At 38.6% G+C, this 16,844-nt stretch overlaps 1 protein-coding gene and 1 non-coding gene across 2 annotated transcripts in view; both read right to left on the minus strand.

Annotated features, from left to right (window-relative positions):
• CRCP (CGRP receptor component) overlaps positions 1–13,533 on the minus strand; it is a 30,750-nt gene extending 17,217 nt beyond the window's left edge. Inside the window, exons 1-4 of the mRNA XM_027472271.3 lie at positions 13,409–13,533; positions 10,054–10,090; positions 7,610–7,708; positions 4,100–4,194 (exon numbers count right to left, since the gene is read on the minus strand). Of these exons, the coding sequence (XP_027328072.1) occupies positions 4,100–4,194; positions 7,610–7,708; positions 10,054–10,090; positions 13,409–13,416 (239 nt within the window). The 5' untranslated portion in view covers positions 13,417–13,533. The remainder of the gene's footprint in view (positions 1–4,099; positions 4,195–7,609; positions 7,709–10,053; positions 10,091–13,408) is intronic.
• An 81-nt stretch (positions 13,534–13,614) lies between these two features.
• On the minus strand, positions 13,615–13,685 carry TRNAG-GCC (transfer RNA glycine (anticodon GCC)). The gene has a single exon. It is a non-coding gene; the product is annotated as a tRNA-Gly (tRNA).
• Positions 13,686–16,844: the final 3,159 nt, after the last annotated feature.

A 16,844-nucleotide genomic window follows, 5' to 3' on the forward strand; every position in this document is an offset into this window, starting at 1 on the left:
CTGATGACAAGCAAAACCCCCGTGCTTTGCCATATTTTACCGACTACATCAGTCAAACATACATTTAGATATCTCAGAAATTGCTCCATTTAGCAAGGCAGCTATCCAAAAGGTGTAAGTCCTCTTACATATTTATTTTTAAAATTTGAAATTTGCCTTTTTGTTTTTAATAAAAACTGATTTTTTTTTCTGCCTATTGTATTGGTGAGAAAAAAAAACATCCCAAAGTAGATGGCTGTCAGCAGAATAGATAAACTGATCTGTTAATCTGGTATTTTGAGTAGCAAATATTAAAATTAACAGAAATAAAGACTTTTCAGGTGATTTTACAGGATCTGCAGAACTATCAACACTATCACCTCTGTAACTGTGTCCAGAACCCCCAAGGACACCACGTGTAGGCTGATCAGAAGCCATTATGCATTGTAGGTCTGTAGGAGGAGGGCAGGAAAAAATGAGAATTCACTTAAACAAAAGGTCTGTTCTTTCAATAAACGTGCACCAGTCCACAGCTTGTTGCTTCTCTGGACAGTGTCTGGTCTTTCTCCACCACCCAGAAATTACCCGATACACGAGCACAACCTGGTGCTGGAGAGCTGCAATAACAAACTGAGCAGGGCAAGTCAGCTCACCACCTTCCTCCAACATGATTTTAGACACAGCTGCAAACGCTCCCTATATTAAAAGCCCCATATCGATCAACAATTTTCCAATTCCTTATGTTAGAAAACAAGTTGCTGAGCCTAATTAACAGCAAAACCACACTGCTTAATTGTTTTCTCCTTGATGAGATGCAGAGTCATAAGGAATTTGAATGGCAAAAGTAACAGTCTAAGATGATGGGCTCTTTCTGACCAGTGATGTCCATTCCTCTCGCAAGGAGAAAACAGAAAATGCTGCTGTCCCCTTACCAGAGATGGGCACTAACATAGCTTGAATCAAATCAGCTGCCTTGAGGAAACTGTTACCATAAACGCCAGGGGAGTTTTAGGTTAGATGTTAGGAAGAATTTCTTTACTGAAAGGGTTGTTAGGCACTGGAACGGGCTGCCCAGGGAGGTGGTGGAGTCACCATCCCTGGAAGTCTTCAAAAGACGTTTAGATGTAGAGCTTAGGGATATGGTTTAGTGGGGACTGTTAGTGTTAGGTTAGAGGTTGGACTCTATGATCTTGAGGTCTCTTCCAACCTAGAAATTCTGTGATACTGTGTGATAAAAGACAGCATGAGAGCACCTAAGAGATTAAGGGAGAGCACATCTCTTTCATCGCCTTACCCAGAAAGGAAGAAGCAAAGACAGACTCTGGAGTTCATTACTTTTTGTGGGAGGAAAAATCATTATAGGGAGATGATGTAAGCAAGGTCTTGAAGAGCAAATATTGCAGATTCTTTCCTCTTGAAGGGGAAGAAAGCTCTCCACCAGCTAACTGGAACGAAATCTCAAGTGAAGCCTTTTATACAAATACTACCTCTGTTCCAGAGAATGGAACTGATTAAAGCCTTGAGCTTTTCATTTACTTAACAGCAGAGCGGTGTTGAAACAGTCTTGGTTATGAACCAAAGAGTAGCTCAAGATTTCCTTGTAGGCATTAATATTTTAGGCCATTTTACATAAATTGAGTGCATTATAGAGTAATTGTGTACCATATGCTTTCTGTGTTTTGGTGAGAAGTGGCTGCCAGATGGGCTTTGATACTTACAGCTTGAAGTGTATGAATGGAAAAGATTAGAAGAAACAAAAGGTGCCAAGATCACACTAAATTCTGTTTCTTATTTCGTAAAGTATGTGACAAACATAGTGCTGGCAAGTTCTTTGCCAGATGACAGATATTAACTGGAAGTAAAACTGTAAAGGTTGCTCAAGAAACCATGGTACAATCTGAGTTCTGATAAGCCATAAATCTGTAACAAACTATTGGTTTGCTCTTTGCTCTCATCCTTCTGCCATTATGCAGAAGGAAAATACTTCTTCTGCATACCTTACAGACTCTGATTCAGAGAAAAAGGACTGAGAGGACGACACCTAAAACCAAGGGCACTTCCTGACATCCATGGAAAGAAGAAAAATAGAGTCAAAAAGCTCATTTAAAACTTGTAACTATTTCAACCGTTGCAGCAGTGCTATTCAAGCTAACAGCCAGGCCATAAGGGAGACCGTGAGAGATTCTGTAGCTGGAATTCTGTGTATTATGACCCAATGCCATGGAGTACCTCACTCTCAAGAGACATCGTAAATCAGATGGGCAAATGAGGTGATCAGATGCAGTCAAGGTATCTGACATGGTAACAGAGCTCCCCCACCTTTTTGTATGAGTTAACCCTGAGGTCCCAGTAATATTCTATCAGAGAGAAATGTATATTAGAACAAAACCAACATTTATGAGGCTTTTATTCATAACTCATTCAGCTACTTCTGAAAAATCCTATTCTGCCTTCTTAACTCCTCATGGCTTTTTGTTCCATTTGCACCATTCTTTTGGTGCTATCCTAAACATACAGGACAAGTTTATTTCACTTCCAAGATGATGGGTCTCTTTTTCAGTACTGGAAATCAAGGATGTGGTAAGTACTTAAAACATAGCTTGTTGACAATTTTAAGCTACTCTCATTTCCATACAATCAGCTCTTTACAGTAAACCAAGTATTTTCTCCATGCTTGAACGTTTCAGTGTCAGAAAATAATTAGGTTATTTCATAAATTAGTACATAAATTAGTATACTGCTGTATGGAATGAGCTACAAGAGGACTGGACAGTGACATACTGACCTGGCAACTTTTATTCAACAAAAGAAAGCACTTACAGGCCAAGTTACAATACTCATGACACAGCTTCCAAGTATCGGCCTCCCCATATCAGCAGGGAGAGCGATACTGTGATCAGAGCTGCTGATATACTGAATGAGAGTATAATGGTTTGTTGAGAGAGAGCACTGAAAAGTCAACAAAACAGCTGACTGAATCTGCTTTCTATTCATCTACGCTCTGGACAGGATAAACCCTTGCATTGTAGCACTGCTCTCAACTTGCATTTCTTTTTGTGACACAACCAAACCATTAAAGCCCCCTTCTCAGAGCATGAGCTCCTTACAAGTACCAGCAGAGAAGAAAAATGCAGTCAGTGTCTATACAGCATAATCTACTCCTTCATGGTGAAGAGCGAGTCATTTAAAAGCAACTAGGTCTTTGATTTCTGCCTTAAAAATCAGATGACTGATTAAACTATTCAAGCAAGTAGCTCTCTGATTAAGTTTTGTTTGGGCCTGATTATTTGTAACAGGCTTCACTTACACTCTGAAGAGATGTTTGAGAGGATTAGGTGTTTCAAGCACTGTGAACACGCATTCACACCCCTGCCAAAGAGGAAAAATACCCTCTGAATCCCTGTGAAGGAAATCTTGCATTTTCTGTGCAGGACTTCCCACAATAAGAATAATGAAATGTATGTTCAGCTTTACTAGGGCAGAAAACACTCAATTGACACAGTATTTAGGTAACTGAAACGTGTATCTCAGCAATCCTAGTGGGCAAGCAGCCCAAAATGGAACATCTTAGTTTGCTAAACACTAATTAGTATAATCCCAAGAGAGGATCTGAAGCAGTTGGAGTTCAAAGATTCAGATAAAACTTAGCTTCAGAAGAACATACTTCCCATAGACTTATATCAAGATTTCATTTATTACCTCCCTGTAAAACTGCCATCTTTTTGCCTGTTCGTAATGGATGCATTTTTATTTGTGTTCATAAAAAATGGGAAGAGTGATAATAAGCTGAAGCTTTGTTTAGTTTTTGTGTTGTTGGTTTTGTCTCCTCCCCCCCTTCTGTTATTGTGTTCGAAACCCATTTACAACTTACAGGTTCTTTCTCAGAAAACATTTTATGATTTTTACTTTATGCTTGGACAAACACAAGCACGCTTAAGGAAATATGAATGTATTCGGTCATTGATCAGTGAAGGGAAAGTTTGGATGAATACTTAAAAAATGACAAAAAATAATTAGAATACCTTAATCCAAACTGGACAGATTATCACACTGCGTATGTAAGGATCTTTTAACATTACCGTTAGTTTATACTTCAGCTCAAAGGCACGTCTCTACTTACTTGGTCAGCTTATGGCCTTTCATTGCTATGAGGAATTCTTTTACGGTTTCAGGACTCTGGTATCTACACGGTGTTTTTGATATGTACTTCAGTGTCTAAGGAATAGGAAAAAAACATAAATTATTCCACAGTTACTACCTTCTTCCCATGGTGACTATGAAACAAGCTAATTTTTAACAGTCTTCTCAGTACTGCTCAAAAAAAAATCAGCCTGTCATTTCAGGTTTTAGAGCTTTCTTTTCTTTTTTTCCCACTTTTTCAAAGAAGTATGAAGTGCTGCCATAGTCAACACAGATCACTCACACTTCTTTCTTCAGTAACACTAGACTGACATTTGCTGAGGGAGTAAGGAACAGGCAATAAAGAACTACAACTTTATGTAACGGAAATTAAATTAGTACTTATTCAGAAAGTCTCAGTGAATTCACTTCACAAAGACATAACCCAACTAGCTCATTACACACCAAGTTAGAATGACAGCTTTGACTATTCCCTCTGTGGCTTTGGACAGTTATTTACCTGGGCTGTTCAAAGCCCAGAGATGTCTGTTGAAGAGTACAGGAAAGGAGCAATTCCTAGAATGCATTTGCTTTCTTGATTTGAATGAAATACCCTCAGGTGATGCTAAGACTGTGATTAAGATACAATTACAGCTGTACTAAACAGCATCACTCAGATTTATTTTTCCTTTTAAAACCAACCAGTATTTGCAGATTCATAGCAAGCTTAAAAATGTACCAGGTGCATATGGCTGGTTTTTGTTTTTACAGTAAAACTTGAGAAAATACGAATATTTTTCATCTTTAAAACCACGTTACCTTCTTCCAAATTTTAATGAAGTCAGTGGCAGGGGTAGAATGCCAACACATAAAAAAAATCATTTAAGCTGCACAGCACTAGCAAAGCCTTTTCAATCTATGGTTGTTTTCATCCTTTATACACATATTTGGCAATGCTTTCTTAAAGTTCATAGAAGCAGGTTATGGGTTGTCACAAAAATCTGCAAGATACTGTCATATTAGAAATGTTCAGGTTTTTTTTATAGGTGAAACTTATCACCTTAAAGACCTTAGGTCTTTAAAAGACGTTTAGATATAGAGCTTAGGGATATGGTTTAGTGGAGGACTGTTAGTGTTAGGTCAGAGGTTGGACTCGAAGATCTTGAGGTCTCTTCCAACCTAGAAATTCTGAGATTCTGTGAACTGTGGATAACTGTTGCAACAGATCTGCTTTCTTTGTTTAAAACAACACACCTAGCAGAGAGATAATACTTTATGTAATTTGACCTGACCAAATAAAAAAATGGCAATCAGTTTCTACTAGAAAAAAAAACACCCACCCACAAACAAGTATCTTTCACAGGAAGTAGCTTAGAAATCTTCCTAAATGTTGCTTGCATTAGAACCCAAAATAAAGAGTTGGAAATAATGAGAAACAAAAGAAAGGTCCAGGAAATCCTTGCATTGTCTGCACTGTGCGCATCAGCAACTGAAGGATTTGAAAGAGTATTGTCAAAGCCTGTTTTGAATTAAGGAAAAAATATCTTTATCTGATGATACTGCATAGCTATACATAAAGCTTAAAAGTATCTCTACAGCTAACAATGCAACTAGCTAACTGGATCACAAATACAAAAAGACGTGTGGTAGGATAACACATGCACAGACTACCTATAATAATAGTAAGATATAATTCCATATGTTATGCTTTGACTTCGTCTTTGCACTTATTTTCAGAAAATGTTGAAAGCAAATATTTAAAAAGTGAGAAGCCAAAAAAAGTTAAATCAGTATTTACAGAGCAAAAAACAACAGATACTGGGAAAAAAAGTGATTTACAAGACCACTATGTCAGATAATGTATGCAAATGTATTTCCAGTGTATTTTGTATTCCGCTCAAATTGGTTATCATTTTAAAAGTCTGGGTAAATGAAAAGAAACTTTAACAGCACAAGATAATTTATTCTACTTAACAAAGTTGATAAAATGTGAAACACTGGTCTTCTTAATGAGGTTTCTCTAGGTATTTAACATATAGCAATATGATAAAGCAATTAAAGCTTTAAGGTATATTGTGACTCAAAAAATTTTTACAGGGTTTTTCCTCAGCTGATTGAAAGAGGAGACTGCTAGTCTCCATGAAGATTTAAATGAGACTTTTTGTAAGCCACTATTTTTGTTGAATCTGATGCTTAGGAATTAAAACTCTGCACCTTTTCAAACAAAGCCAGAACTAAAACAAAAACAAAGCCTAGGCCAAATCTTATTCGCATGAGTAGTTTCACTGCTCAATGGGATTATTCATGCAAGCGAGGCAAACTGCTTTCAACTGGCTGCCAATCACGGTGCTACTCATGCAGTTCTCTGACATGGACACAAGAGGTCATACTAAATATCTGTTCTGACGTTGCTATTTTGAGATATCTAAAATGTTAATGTTTGGATTATATAGGATTTTAATAGTTTTTCCTAGTAGCAGATCAAACATTTATGACCATTCTGGCATCCAACCGATGTTGATATTTGTACAAGTAATTTTGTGATTACAGTCATCTATGTCTTCCTTTTTTGACTAATTTTTTTTTTTTAATGTATTAGTTTAATTCTCTTAATAAGAAGATACGTGATCTGCGCCTCATTGAAAACAAAATCAGGTGGCATCATCAGTTCGTCAAGTAATAGCAAGTTCTGCCCTGCATCTTAAAAAGATAGAATAAAGAATCATATAATCATTTAGGTTGGGAAAGAACTCTAAGATCATCAAGTCCAATTGTAACGTGGAACCTTAAAAAAAAAAACTTCTTTTTTTAATTCTTTTTGTCATTTTCTTCCCATGCCTCTGGCGAGCACTGCTCACCTCAATCCTGTGATCTGCAACAGTTAGCCAGCACGTACCAGCTAAAGAAAACTTGCAGATCTTTGAATCCAAAAGTCTTATTACAGCACTACAGGTGATGCTCTGCTATCTGGGAAGAAGGGAGGCTGGAGCCTCAAGAAAATAGAAAAGCCCAGTGATGCAGATGTTTGGAAGCACTATGCAGACACTCAAGCTCCTCCCTGGCACTGCTGGCTAGTTTCAGGCCAGAATTACCTGTGCCAGACGCAGGACAGCCCTGCTACATTAACTGTTCCCACTGAAAGGGAATACAGTTCAGGGACAGCTGGAAGTTACCGCAGAGTTAGAGTGGATCCAGTAGAATCCCACATTCTGCTTCGTGCACATGATACCTAAAATGCAACCGGTACTGACCCTGGAAATATTCCAGCTATGGTCATACCTACCACACCTGAGTTTATAAACTTTACTGACAGAAGTATCTGTACACAGAACCAGCTGCACGGCTCTGAATTTATAGTGCAGTTATCCTGCAACATGAATAAACTGACTACAGATAATGAAAACTGACAAAAAAAAATAATATTACAGGTAACCTTGATGCAAAATGACCAAATGATGTGAATCAGTCCAGCTTGTGCTAATTTGCAAAGGAACTTTACAGTGCTACTCACTTCATACATGATTGTGTTCAGATTCTGCTGACCAGAGCTCTGCTTGTTTTTTCCACTCTCTTTGCGCTGCTGCTTAAGATCAGTAAGTAACTGGAACACCTGGGGAAAAAAATGCTTTAAATCATTTGAGATTATTTTACCTAAAAATATTGCAGCAGGAAAACATAGACGAATCCTGTCAACCAAAAAAAAAAAAAGTGTTGCTTCTTTGCTGACTACACCAGCAGTTTAAAATGAAAAATATTTTGGCAACAGAAAGGTGAATAAAGAGAGGTGTAAATTTGTGAAAATAAATTTTTAAAAAGTGAATATTCTAAACAGATTTTCAGCAATTTTTAGATGTTACTCAGGCATCCCAAACGACTCTGTCCCAGTTGACAGAATTAATCTATTCCATTTATTTATCTTAAATCATGTCCTGAACAGAGGTGGGTCATACCCTGCTGTAATGACACAGAGCTCCCATTTAAATACAAGTGATGCTTGAAGCAAAATCTCCTGCCAGTTTGTTGCCCTGCCAGATTTGTTATGACAGATGTACCTACAATATTAAATGTTTATGTTCCCTGTCTCACAGAGATACAATTTTATATTATCCGCAAGAAAAAAAAATAAACTCTACCACTGTCACACTGCCAAGAACCCACTAAATAAAGGTTTGGACTATAGATGAGATTAGTGGCCCTTTTATACATTCCAGTGGAATTATTCATAATAATACATGGTAGAGTGACCAATATGGTGTTATGGTATGTTAAGCCGCAAAGATTACATTAGCTCCCTATTTCATCACAAAAATATAGTACAACCAGACATGCTCTGGAAAAGATGTGATAAAAATGTCTTCATATTTATGATGCAGTGAATATTAAAAGTGTAGGAGTAAGATGCAGAAGCTAAGTCTGAATGCAAGGAAAACATTTTGATTTCTGCAACCATGCTTTGTCAAATTTCCTGCAACATCACGACTACTTTATTTACCATAGCCAGATATGCAGGAAAATATTGAGAAAGCATCACAATTACCCCCTTTATTCCCATATTAAATCACATCAAGTTATAATTCCTTCAGATGTTTTGCTTCGGGCTTTACTGTATATCCAGAGCATACCCACAGCAAAGTAACAGATGACTTCTTACTGTTTCATCCCTCATTTTTAACTAGCTTAATTCAAGTTCCAGTTCCAATTATAAGCTCAAATCCACAGAAGTGACAATACAAACATTTCTAGACTGTGAGAAGCATGAACATTACTACGAACCCTACATTTACTTTGTATGAAAGTAAACATGAAAAAAGGAACACCTTGTCTATCAACCACAAGTAGTCAATATTTGATTTAAAGGATTCAAAAGGATTTCAAAACTGAAACTATTTAATAAATAGTTGCATTTAATAAATATTTGAAGACAATATGACCAGTGACAACGAGACATAAAATGACAACTCCAATCTCACAAAAGAAATTCAGGCATAGAACATAAAACACGTCAGTCTCGAATACTCCTTTCAAACACCACTTTCTGTGCAACATATTACCTTGATAAAGAGAATGTTAGCTATGCCAGTCAAAGAAAAGAGGAGCAAACAGAAAGAGGTCCATAGTTTTAGGGGAATCAGTATTTTGAAGAGCAGTAAAAAGCCATGCCCAATATAGCTGCAGACACTGCAAATCCCTTCCTGCAAACAACTGAAAAGCTGCATGCATGACAACTGTGCTGTCAAAGGGAAATAAGCACTCATCAGTAACTTCATTTTCCCTCTTCCTTTTGTGCTTTTTCAACATATATGGTACATTCACCAACATAAAGACTAAGCTGAAGAAAGTTTTGTCTGAAGAGCATAAAGAATTGATTCTGCAATTCTCTGTGTGCTGCACCACCCTGTTAGGACACCTACAGATTGCACAAAACATGGCCAGCGCTGCTACTGAACCACAGCAGGCAGTAATACCTAGATTCCAAAATGCCAGCAAACAAAAAAAGAAGGAATTAGAGATGATTTGGCAATAATCTCTGAATTACTTGCTATTTTCCGTACTCCTGTATAAAGTATCAGTGAATTCAGCCCAGGTACAGAACTGTTTAAAGATAGGGATAACCAAATCCTAAACAACAAACCACCATACACAGGAGGATTCAGTGTAAAGATGGCAAGGATGAACTTAATGTTACTGATATACCGAAGATCAGCCCCATATCTATTCGAAAATCATGTTTGTATTTGATTTGGGACCAACCAAGTAATGATACGATATCCACCACTACTGAAAACATTTCCAGATTTCCTCTAAAAAAATTCTTAATAACAAATAAAATAGGGGGACAAACATCACACACTGGTCTGGTTGATTGTCACTGGCAATTTTAAGCTTCAAAAGTGTTCTAGTGGCTGCCTCCACCATTAAAGCATTGGTTTAAAATCAGGAGGCAGATAAACTTACCTCAAAGTTACTCAGCAATGCGGCATTTGCATCTTTTCTAAAAACAAACAAACAAACAAAGCAATTATTTACGTTCCAAATGAAACAACTTGAAACTTCTTTGCATAGTTATTAAGACTCAAAAAAAAAAACAGATGCTATTTTCATGAAGTTGATTTCTTCAAAAAAAAAAAAAAAATCAATAATTTGATTTTGAGTATTCTACAATTACCAAGCTGTTGCCTCCTCTGGAAAATATTTATTTTCCCATATTGCAGGTGTAATTATTACATAGATGTACATCATATTTTGCACAGTTTGACCCATGAATCTTAACACACTTCCATTTCATAATTCTTTTACTCAGCCACACTATTTTATTCATTCACCCAATTTTACCAACTAAGCCCAAATCTCCTTCCTTCTTCCTTATATAAAAAGGCCTCCAGTTTTATTTGAATGAGGACTGACAGAAAAAGTTATTAAGATTATGCACATTACTTATTTATTAGTCAAGGAAAGAGAAAACAATTACTTTTTTTGTACAATGTACATATTGTATGTGTGTGTGTAGATGCAGGTGTGCCATTACACACACTGTACTGAGTAAACAAACAAATGACTACATCCAAAAACTTATCATTTTTTTTCTTTATTTATTATTTGAATCTTTGTGTTGCTACTCCTTTACTAGCAGGACAAGGCTGAGAGCTTCCCATTGTCCACCATCTGAACACTTCTTCACTCATTCTGTCCCAATTAAACAAGTCAAATGCATTTTTAAATTAATCATGCCTCTACTACTACTGGATATTGTAATTTTATATTTCTAAATTAAAAAAAAAAAAGGGAGAAAAGCCTGACGCAGAACACCATACATTCTCCACACAATACGTTCTGCTGAGCAGTCACTAGCCACAACAACAGCAAGTTTCCATACAAAAGGAAAAAAAGGCTTTTCTCAGGTCTGTGCAGCAGCATATAAAAAAAAAAAAAAAGGTACAACGTATTGTTAAGCACCATCAACTGTTGAAATAGAACTGTCACGTTCATTCCTTTCAAATGAGTTAAATGCATCCACAAACTTCCACAGGTTCTATCATTGTTTTTAAATGAAAACGACCTTCTAAAATACGCTGAGATGAACTTCAACTTCCATTTCGCTGACTCGAGTGAAAGTTCAGCAAGTGAGCTCATACATGCATTAGTTTTCATTCATGTTTTACAAACCATATAGCTTTTGTTGTTAGGTAAATGCAGTTCTTCAGAATCTTTGCATTCAGACTATTGCTACAAAAATCCCTATGGATCAAGGACATTCTTTGTTAGAAATAATAATGCCAGAGAAGAATTATATAGGGAATTATATAGTTAAAGTGAGAGGATCATATAGAGTAAATACATTACTATGAAAATGCAGCTCCGGTAAACCTGTCTGAAGTTAAATTATTTAAGACAATTGCTTTCTTGCTTTCTTTTTAATTCTAAACCATTGTCATTCAGGAAAATGCTTATTTTTGTCTTCTAACAATGGACAGTAAATGAGTCGGTCTAGATCTTAAAACTTCAACAATTTTTGCTGTGCTGAAATATCAGAATTACAAAGTAAGCAAACAAGACCAGTTTCAAAAATTTTGCTGAACTTGAGTAGAAATTTGAGTAGGAATTTTTATGCAGTCCTCTCACGAGTCAGCTATCAATTCTACACTCAGAAAAAAAAAAAAATAAATGATAAAATATACATTGAAATTCATTCTTTAAGTAAAAGGTATGCTTAATTATGACAATAAGAAATGTCATGTTTACACCAAACATATAAACAGTTTTTAGAATCTTTCACAGAGGCGCCATTGGTCCAAATTTTAGTTGAAAACAAAGTATTATTGAGAAGGTCTTTCATTTATAACATCAGAAAGTGTCTTACTGTATGACATCATTCATGCTTCGTGTTTTAAAATTTTAAATTTAAACCCAAACATTTTTAGAGGATTCTTTTCTCTACTAACAGATACTTTTGGCATTGCAAGATGTTTTTCTAGGTGCAGAGCTTCCCTTTAAGAAGACTACCACACAGGAAGTATAAGACTAGGAAGATTAAATTCCAGCAGTAACTCAAGTGCAACATGGTCTAAGTTGTTCCATTTTGATGGAGGGACATCCACCCACAGCTCAGGTCTTCAGACCCCTGGTCTTCTACTCCTGATGGTCATTTTTTTGGTACTAGAAGAGGTACCACCAGTAAAATAAATTACATTACTCAAGGTGGTAAAAATATAAAGAGGATGTGTAAGTGGCATCACAGACTTACTACTAACAGTACCAAAAGAATCTCTTTCAGGAGAGCAAATCCCATCTTTCACACATGCAACAACAACCTTGAGGCCACGTACACGTTTTACAGCATTTTTCAGCACACAGCAGCAAGAAGTGGTCATTTCCCTGCTGGTCACCACTCATGTTACAGCTAACACAATACAAACTGCCATTTCAATTATCGTTCCCGCTTTGTTATCTGCTTTTGAATTGTACATATGTAAGATTAAACAATAATAGAGCCTCTATGTCCAGTAGGGATGGCCCCAGCTCTGCTGGTGTTGGCGGATGCTGACACGCACCCCACGGGACGGCGTGCATGTATATGGCCACACAATGCTCACAGAACTCACCAGAATGAGTCCCAAAGCTTCCACATAGGTCAAAGCCTATTGTTTGGTGCCCAAGTGGTGCTAACGAGATAAAAACATACAAAGCATTGTGTAACGTGGTGACCTCAGGGCTGAGGGCACAGGGCCTGGGGCTGGCTGGTTTTGCAGCCACCAGGTATTTATTTATGTACCCCTTATGTTTCTTCCACACCAGCACGTGCTGCTCCTACAGTTAGCTGATATTTCCAAGAACAATCCTCCCCCACAACCTGCAGAATAGGCCTCGTATTTCCCTTCTCCTTGACTAGAAATAAGAGAGCGGAGGAAAGCGCAGTGTGCACACATGGCCCGTCAAACAGGAAGGGCAGGGGACATGTGGACTCAAAGCAGGATTAAAGTTAAGCCACGATGTCGTTTTCCTAAACAGAGGTTTCAGCGATACTTGCAAAGCAAACAAACAAAAAATAAACTCAGTTTCTCAGCAGAAGGGCTAAGCAAACTGCTGATCATAGGGGTGCAGGAGGCCCTATGCACACACACACCCTACACGCTGCCTCACAGACACCCACCCCCACACAGATACACGTCCCAAAGCACACACATCCACAGCACACACAGATACACCGCCCCACACACACATCCCAACCCAGGAGCCCCCACAGAAGCTGAGGGGATGCTGTGGGGCCAGCAGCAGCCCGCTCCCCCCCCCCCCCCCATTCCTTGTTCCTTACACCTCCATCTTGGCGGCGGCCCTCAGCCTGCGCAGCCGCCGCCTCACCGGGGGCCGGCCCCTTCCACAGCCGGCCCCGCGCCTGCCCGGAGACGGTGTGCGGGCGTTAGGCTGAGGGAAGGAAGCGGAAAAGCCGAAGGAAGGGGAAAAAAATAAATAAATAAAATTGAACTCTCACAGCAAAAAAAAAAAAAAAAAAAGTGAATCTGCATTGGCCGGGAATCGAACCCGGGCCTCCCGCGTGGCAGGCGAGAATTCTACCACTGAACCACCAATGCAAGTGATGAGGGGTGGTTCGCCGCCCCCTTACTTGTATCTACCGATTGTGGACACAGCTGCTCCCCAAATTGTTCATATATCCGTGTCCACCCTGGGTAGAGAAAAAAGGGCTCTTCAGAGTGTTCAAGGAGCACTAAAAGACCTCTCAGGCATCCAGAAAGTTTAAAATAGATGCGCCTGTCAGTCCCTCTGGATGATATGGTGGATGAGAATATACCACAGAAAACAGGTATATAGATTATAGATATATAGAATCCCTATATATAATAGAGATCCTTTGTATTTTGAAAGGAAAAGCAGATTTCACTTGCAGAACAGTAAAAACTGTCGACAGAAAGCTTGGTGCAAAAAATGCCATTGGGGCAAAACACGTTCTGATAACCTGCTGGGGATCTGACAGTCAGCGTTAAGAGTGATGACAAGAGGAGAGCAGCAGCGCTGGGGCCCCTGCACATCAAAGCTCTGGCCATGTACAAACAGTCCTGGAAAGCTGCAGGAGCTGTACAGTACTGCTGCTGTTTGTTAAAGCACCTGCACACGCATCTTATCAGGCTCATCAGCATCGTGTGTCTTCCTAACATCACTGGGATCCTTTCCCATTTAATGTATGTGCTATTAAATTTTGAAAGAGCTCTTTTCATTCCTGAGGAAAGTAGAGACACTTCATTGGGCACAAATAACTGAAAATCCCATTGGCTACTGCAAGAAAAACTCTATCTGGACCAGGGACTGAGAGCCAGAGAAAGGCTGATTAATTTACTTTGCCATTATCTCTCAGGCTAAAGTTCATACCCAAACACAAGCAAAGCAGCACTAACTTGCCAAGGAGTCCCATACACCTGCTTCTTTGCAGCAGGGCTGTAAGAGCAATCTAGGGAACGGGATGGGTTGGACATCTTGTGCCTACAACCTCCCTGGTATGATACTACCACAAAATCTACCAGCCAACTTTCACCCTGGAATCAAGCCAGAAGAAAGCCTACTCTCAATCTGGGACTTTGGGGTGTTGAAAATCCTCATCCTGCTCTGAATGATAAGAGCAAACTGCAACGCTTCAGGAGCAATCTGAGGAGCCCAGACAGTGGGCAACAAACAGCTCTCAGACACCCAGAAACCATCAGGATCAGATACCTAAGTGCTGGACAAAGTTTAAAAACCTTCTGTAAAGTTTTTTTTTTTTTTTCATGCCTTTTCACCTGCAGACCTCTAAAAAAGTTTTATTAGATGTGTGAACCCCTTCACATACAGATTGTTGTACAGACAGAAATTAATTTATATTCTGGAATCACTTTTCATGGAGTTTTTAGGCAAAAGAGCCAGGAGAAAGGTCTTTAAGCCACAGACTGAAAGCTGTCAGTCTGACTCAGTGGATGGGATGTAAGGGATGCTGGCCTTTTTCATGTCAGGATTAACTGACCTTGCAAGCTGGCCAAAACCTGCACAGCAAACGCTCTGTTAACTTCTCTGCCATATTTCAAACCCTGTTCATGAAACTGCCTGCACACCAGCTCCCAGCTAGGCTAAAAAGAGAAAAAGAATGGAAAGGCAGTCAGCTTTCACGTGAGAATATAGAATTTCCAGACTCTATCAAATTTCAGAGTTTTATTCCAGGAATCTACTAATCCTTGCCTACAACTCACCATTCTCTTTAGATATGGGTTCAAAATCGCCAGCATATTAATTTTATTTCTCCTTTGCATCTCCTCATTATGTCTCTCCCCCAACACCAGTGTATCATCTTTATTCTCACGGTTTTTCCAAAAGTTTCAATCCAGATCTTTTTTTACAGTCCATGATGACAATGCCCAGTCCCAGCAGCTAGGAAGAAGGAGCAGAACACAAATGCCTCTCTCAGTGGCTCTAAATTTTTTTTTCTTTCCAGTAGAGATATTCTTCCTACACATTTTCTAACAGAAACATGCAGCCTGTTGGGATTTAATTACATAAACAAACCAGCTACAGACCCACTGACATCGTACAAGGGAGAAGGGGAATCTCTCAGAGAGAACTCACTGCCCTTACACACAACTTTCCAGGAGAGACGGGGTGATTAGCTCAGTTAACTTTGTTTTTAATGCCGCACGTTCGATGTTAGACAGTTATGCTACACCATCCATAGGGAATGCAGACATAGGTCTTTCTAAATGTGCTTAGCATGTCAACATTTTAAGCATTGGCTTGTGATTGCTACCAGTAAGGCTTGGAGAGAGGGGCCTCGGTATTAACTATTGAAAGCAGGGGGCCTAGTGATGGCTATTGAAAGCAGATCTGCAGGGTATTTGTATTCTTTGTCATGAAAGATGTTTACTGTATTCAGCAGTTCGCTGATCACCCTATAGTGTCTTTTTTTCTTTTACATTCAAAATTCATTAAACAAGGTTCGTTTTTTTTGTTGTCGTTTTTTTTTTTTTTTAACAAAAAATGTCAGCACTGCTTCACACCAGTCTAGCTGACAGTGCGTTTGCCTAGCACTTTCAGTCCACAGAGCTTTTTTCTTTTTCTGAACCAAAACGACAGTAAAAAAAGAATGCAGTTAAAGAAGGTGCGTTGTAGCAGTTTATGTCACCCCAGACTCAGTTATGAAAATAGGTCCTGTTAAGAACAGAGCATTTCTAGAAACACTAAAGCGCTCTTTCAGAGCTGCACTCCACCAGTATTGCACTCTTCCAGTGGGGAGGGGAAAAAAAAAACAACATACACTCTAAAAGAAATAGTAAGGATATGACTGTGATTACAAAACCAAGTACAAATAAAATTCAAATCTTAGAGGACATTAAAATATATTTAATTAAACTTCTTCATGCTGCAAAATGGGCACTTTATTCTCTACTACTACCTTACCGTATGTCAGCTTGGATAAAGGTGTAGCCGGATAGATACTGATGTGTGAATGATGAGTGATGTGCCATTCTCTGTGCTAAAACTCAAAATAAGTGGACAATGTGGAAATAAACAGACAGTAAGGGGACAACCTTTCCATCAGAACTTCCTAGGTATTTAGCTATAGGATGGGGATTTGGGAGTTTAATCCTTCTATTTCACTAAGCAAGTTAAAAGACTGGAAGAAGAAGACGGGATGTAGAGAGGCACCAAAACCAGCACAAATAGAGAAGATAGTAATGAGAACACATCTCCCTATTTGTTAGAAGGCCTATTCT

The sequence above is a fragment of the Anas platyrhynchos genome, chromosome 20 (assembly GCF_047663525.1).
Source record: "Anas platyrhynchos isolate ZD024472 breed Pekin duck chromosome 20, IASCAAS_PekinDuck_T2T, whole genome shotgun sequence".
NCBI lineage: Eukaryota > Metazoa > Chordata > Aves > Anseriformes > Anatidae > Anas > Anas platyrhynchos.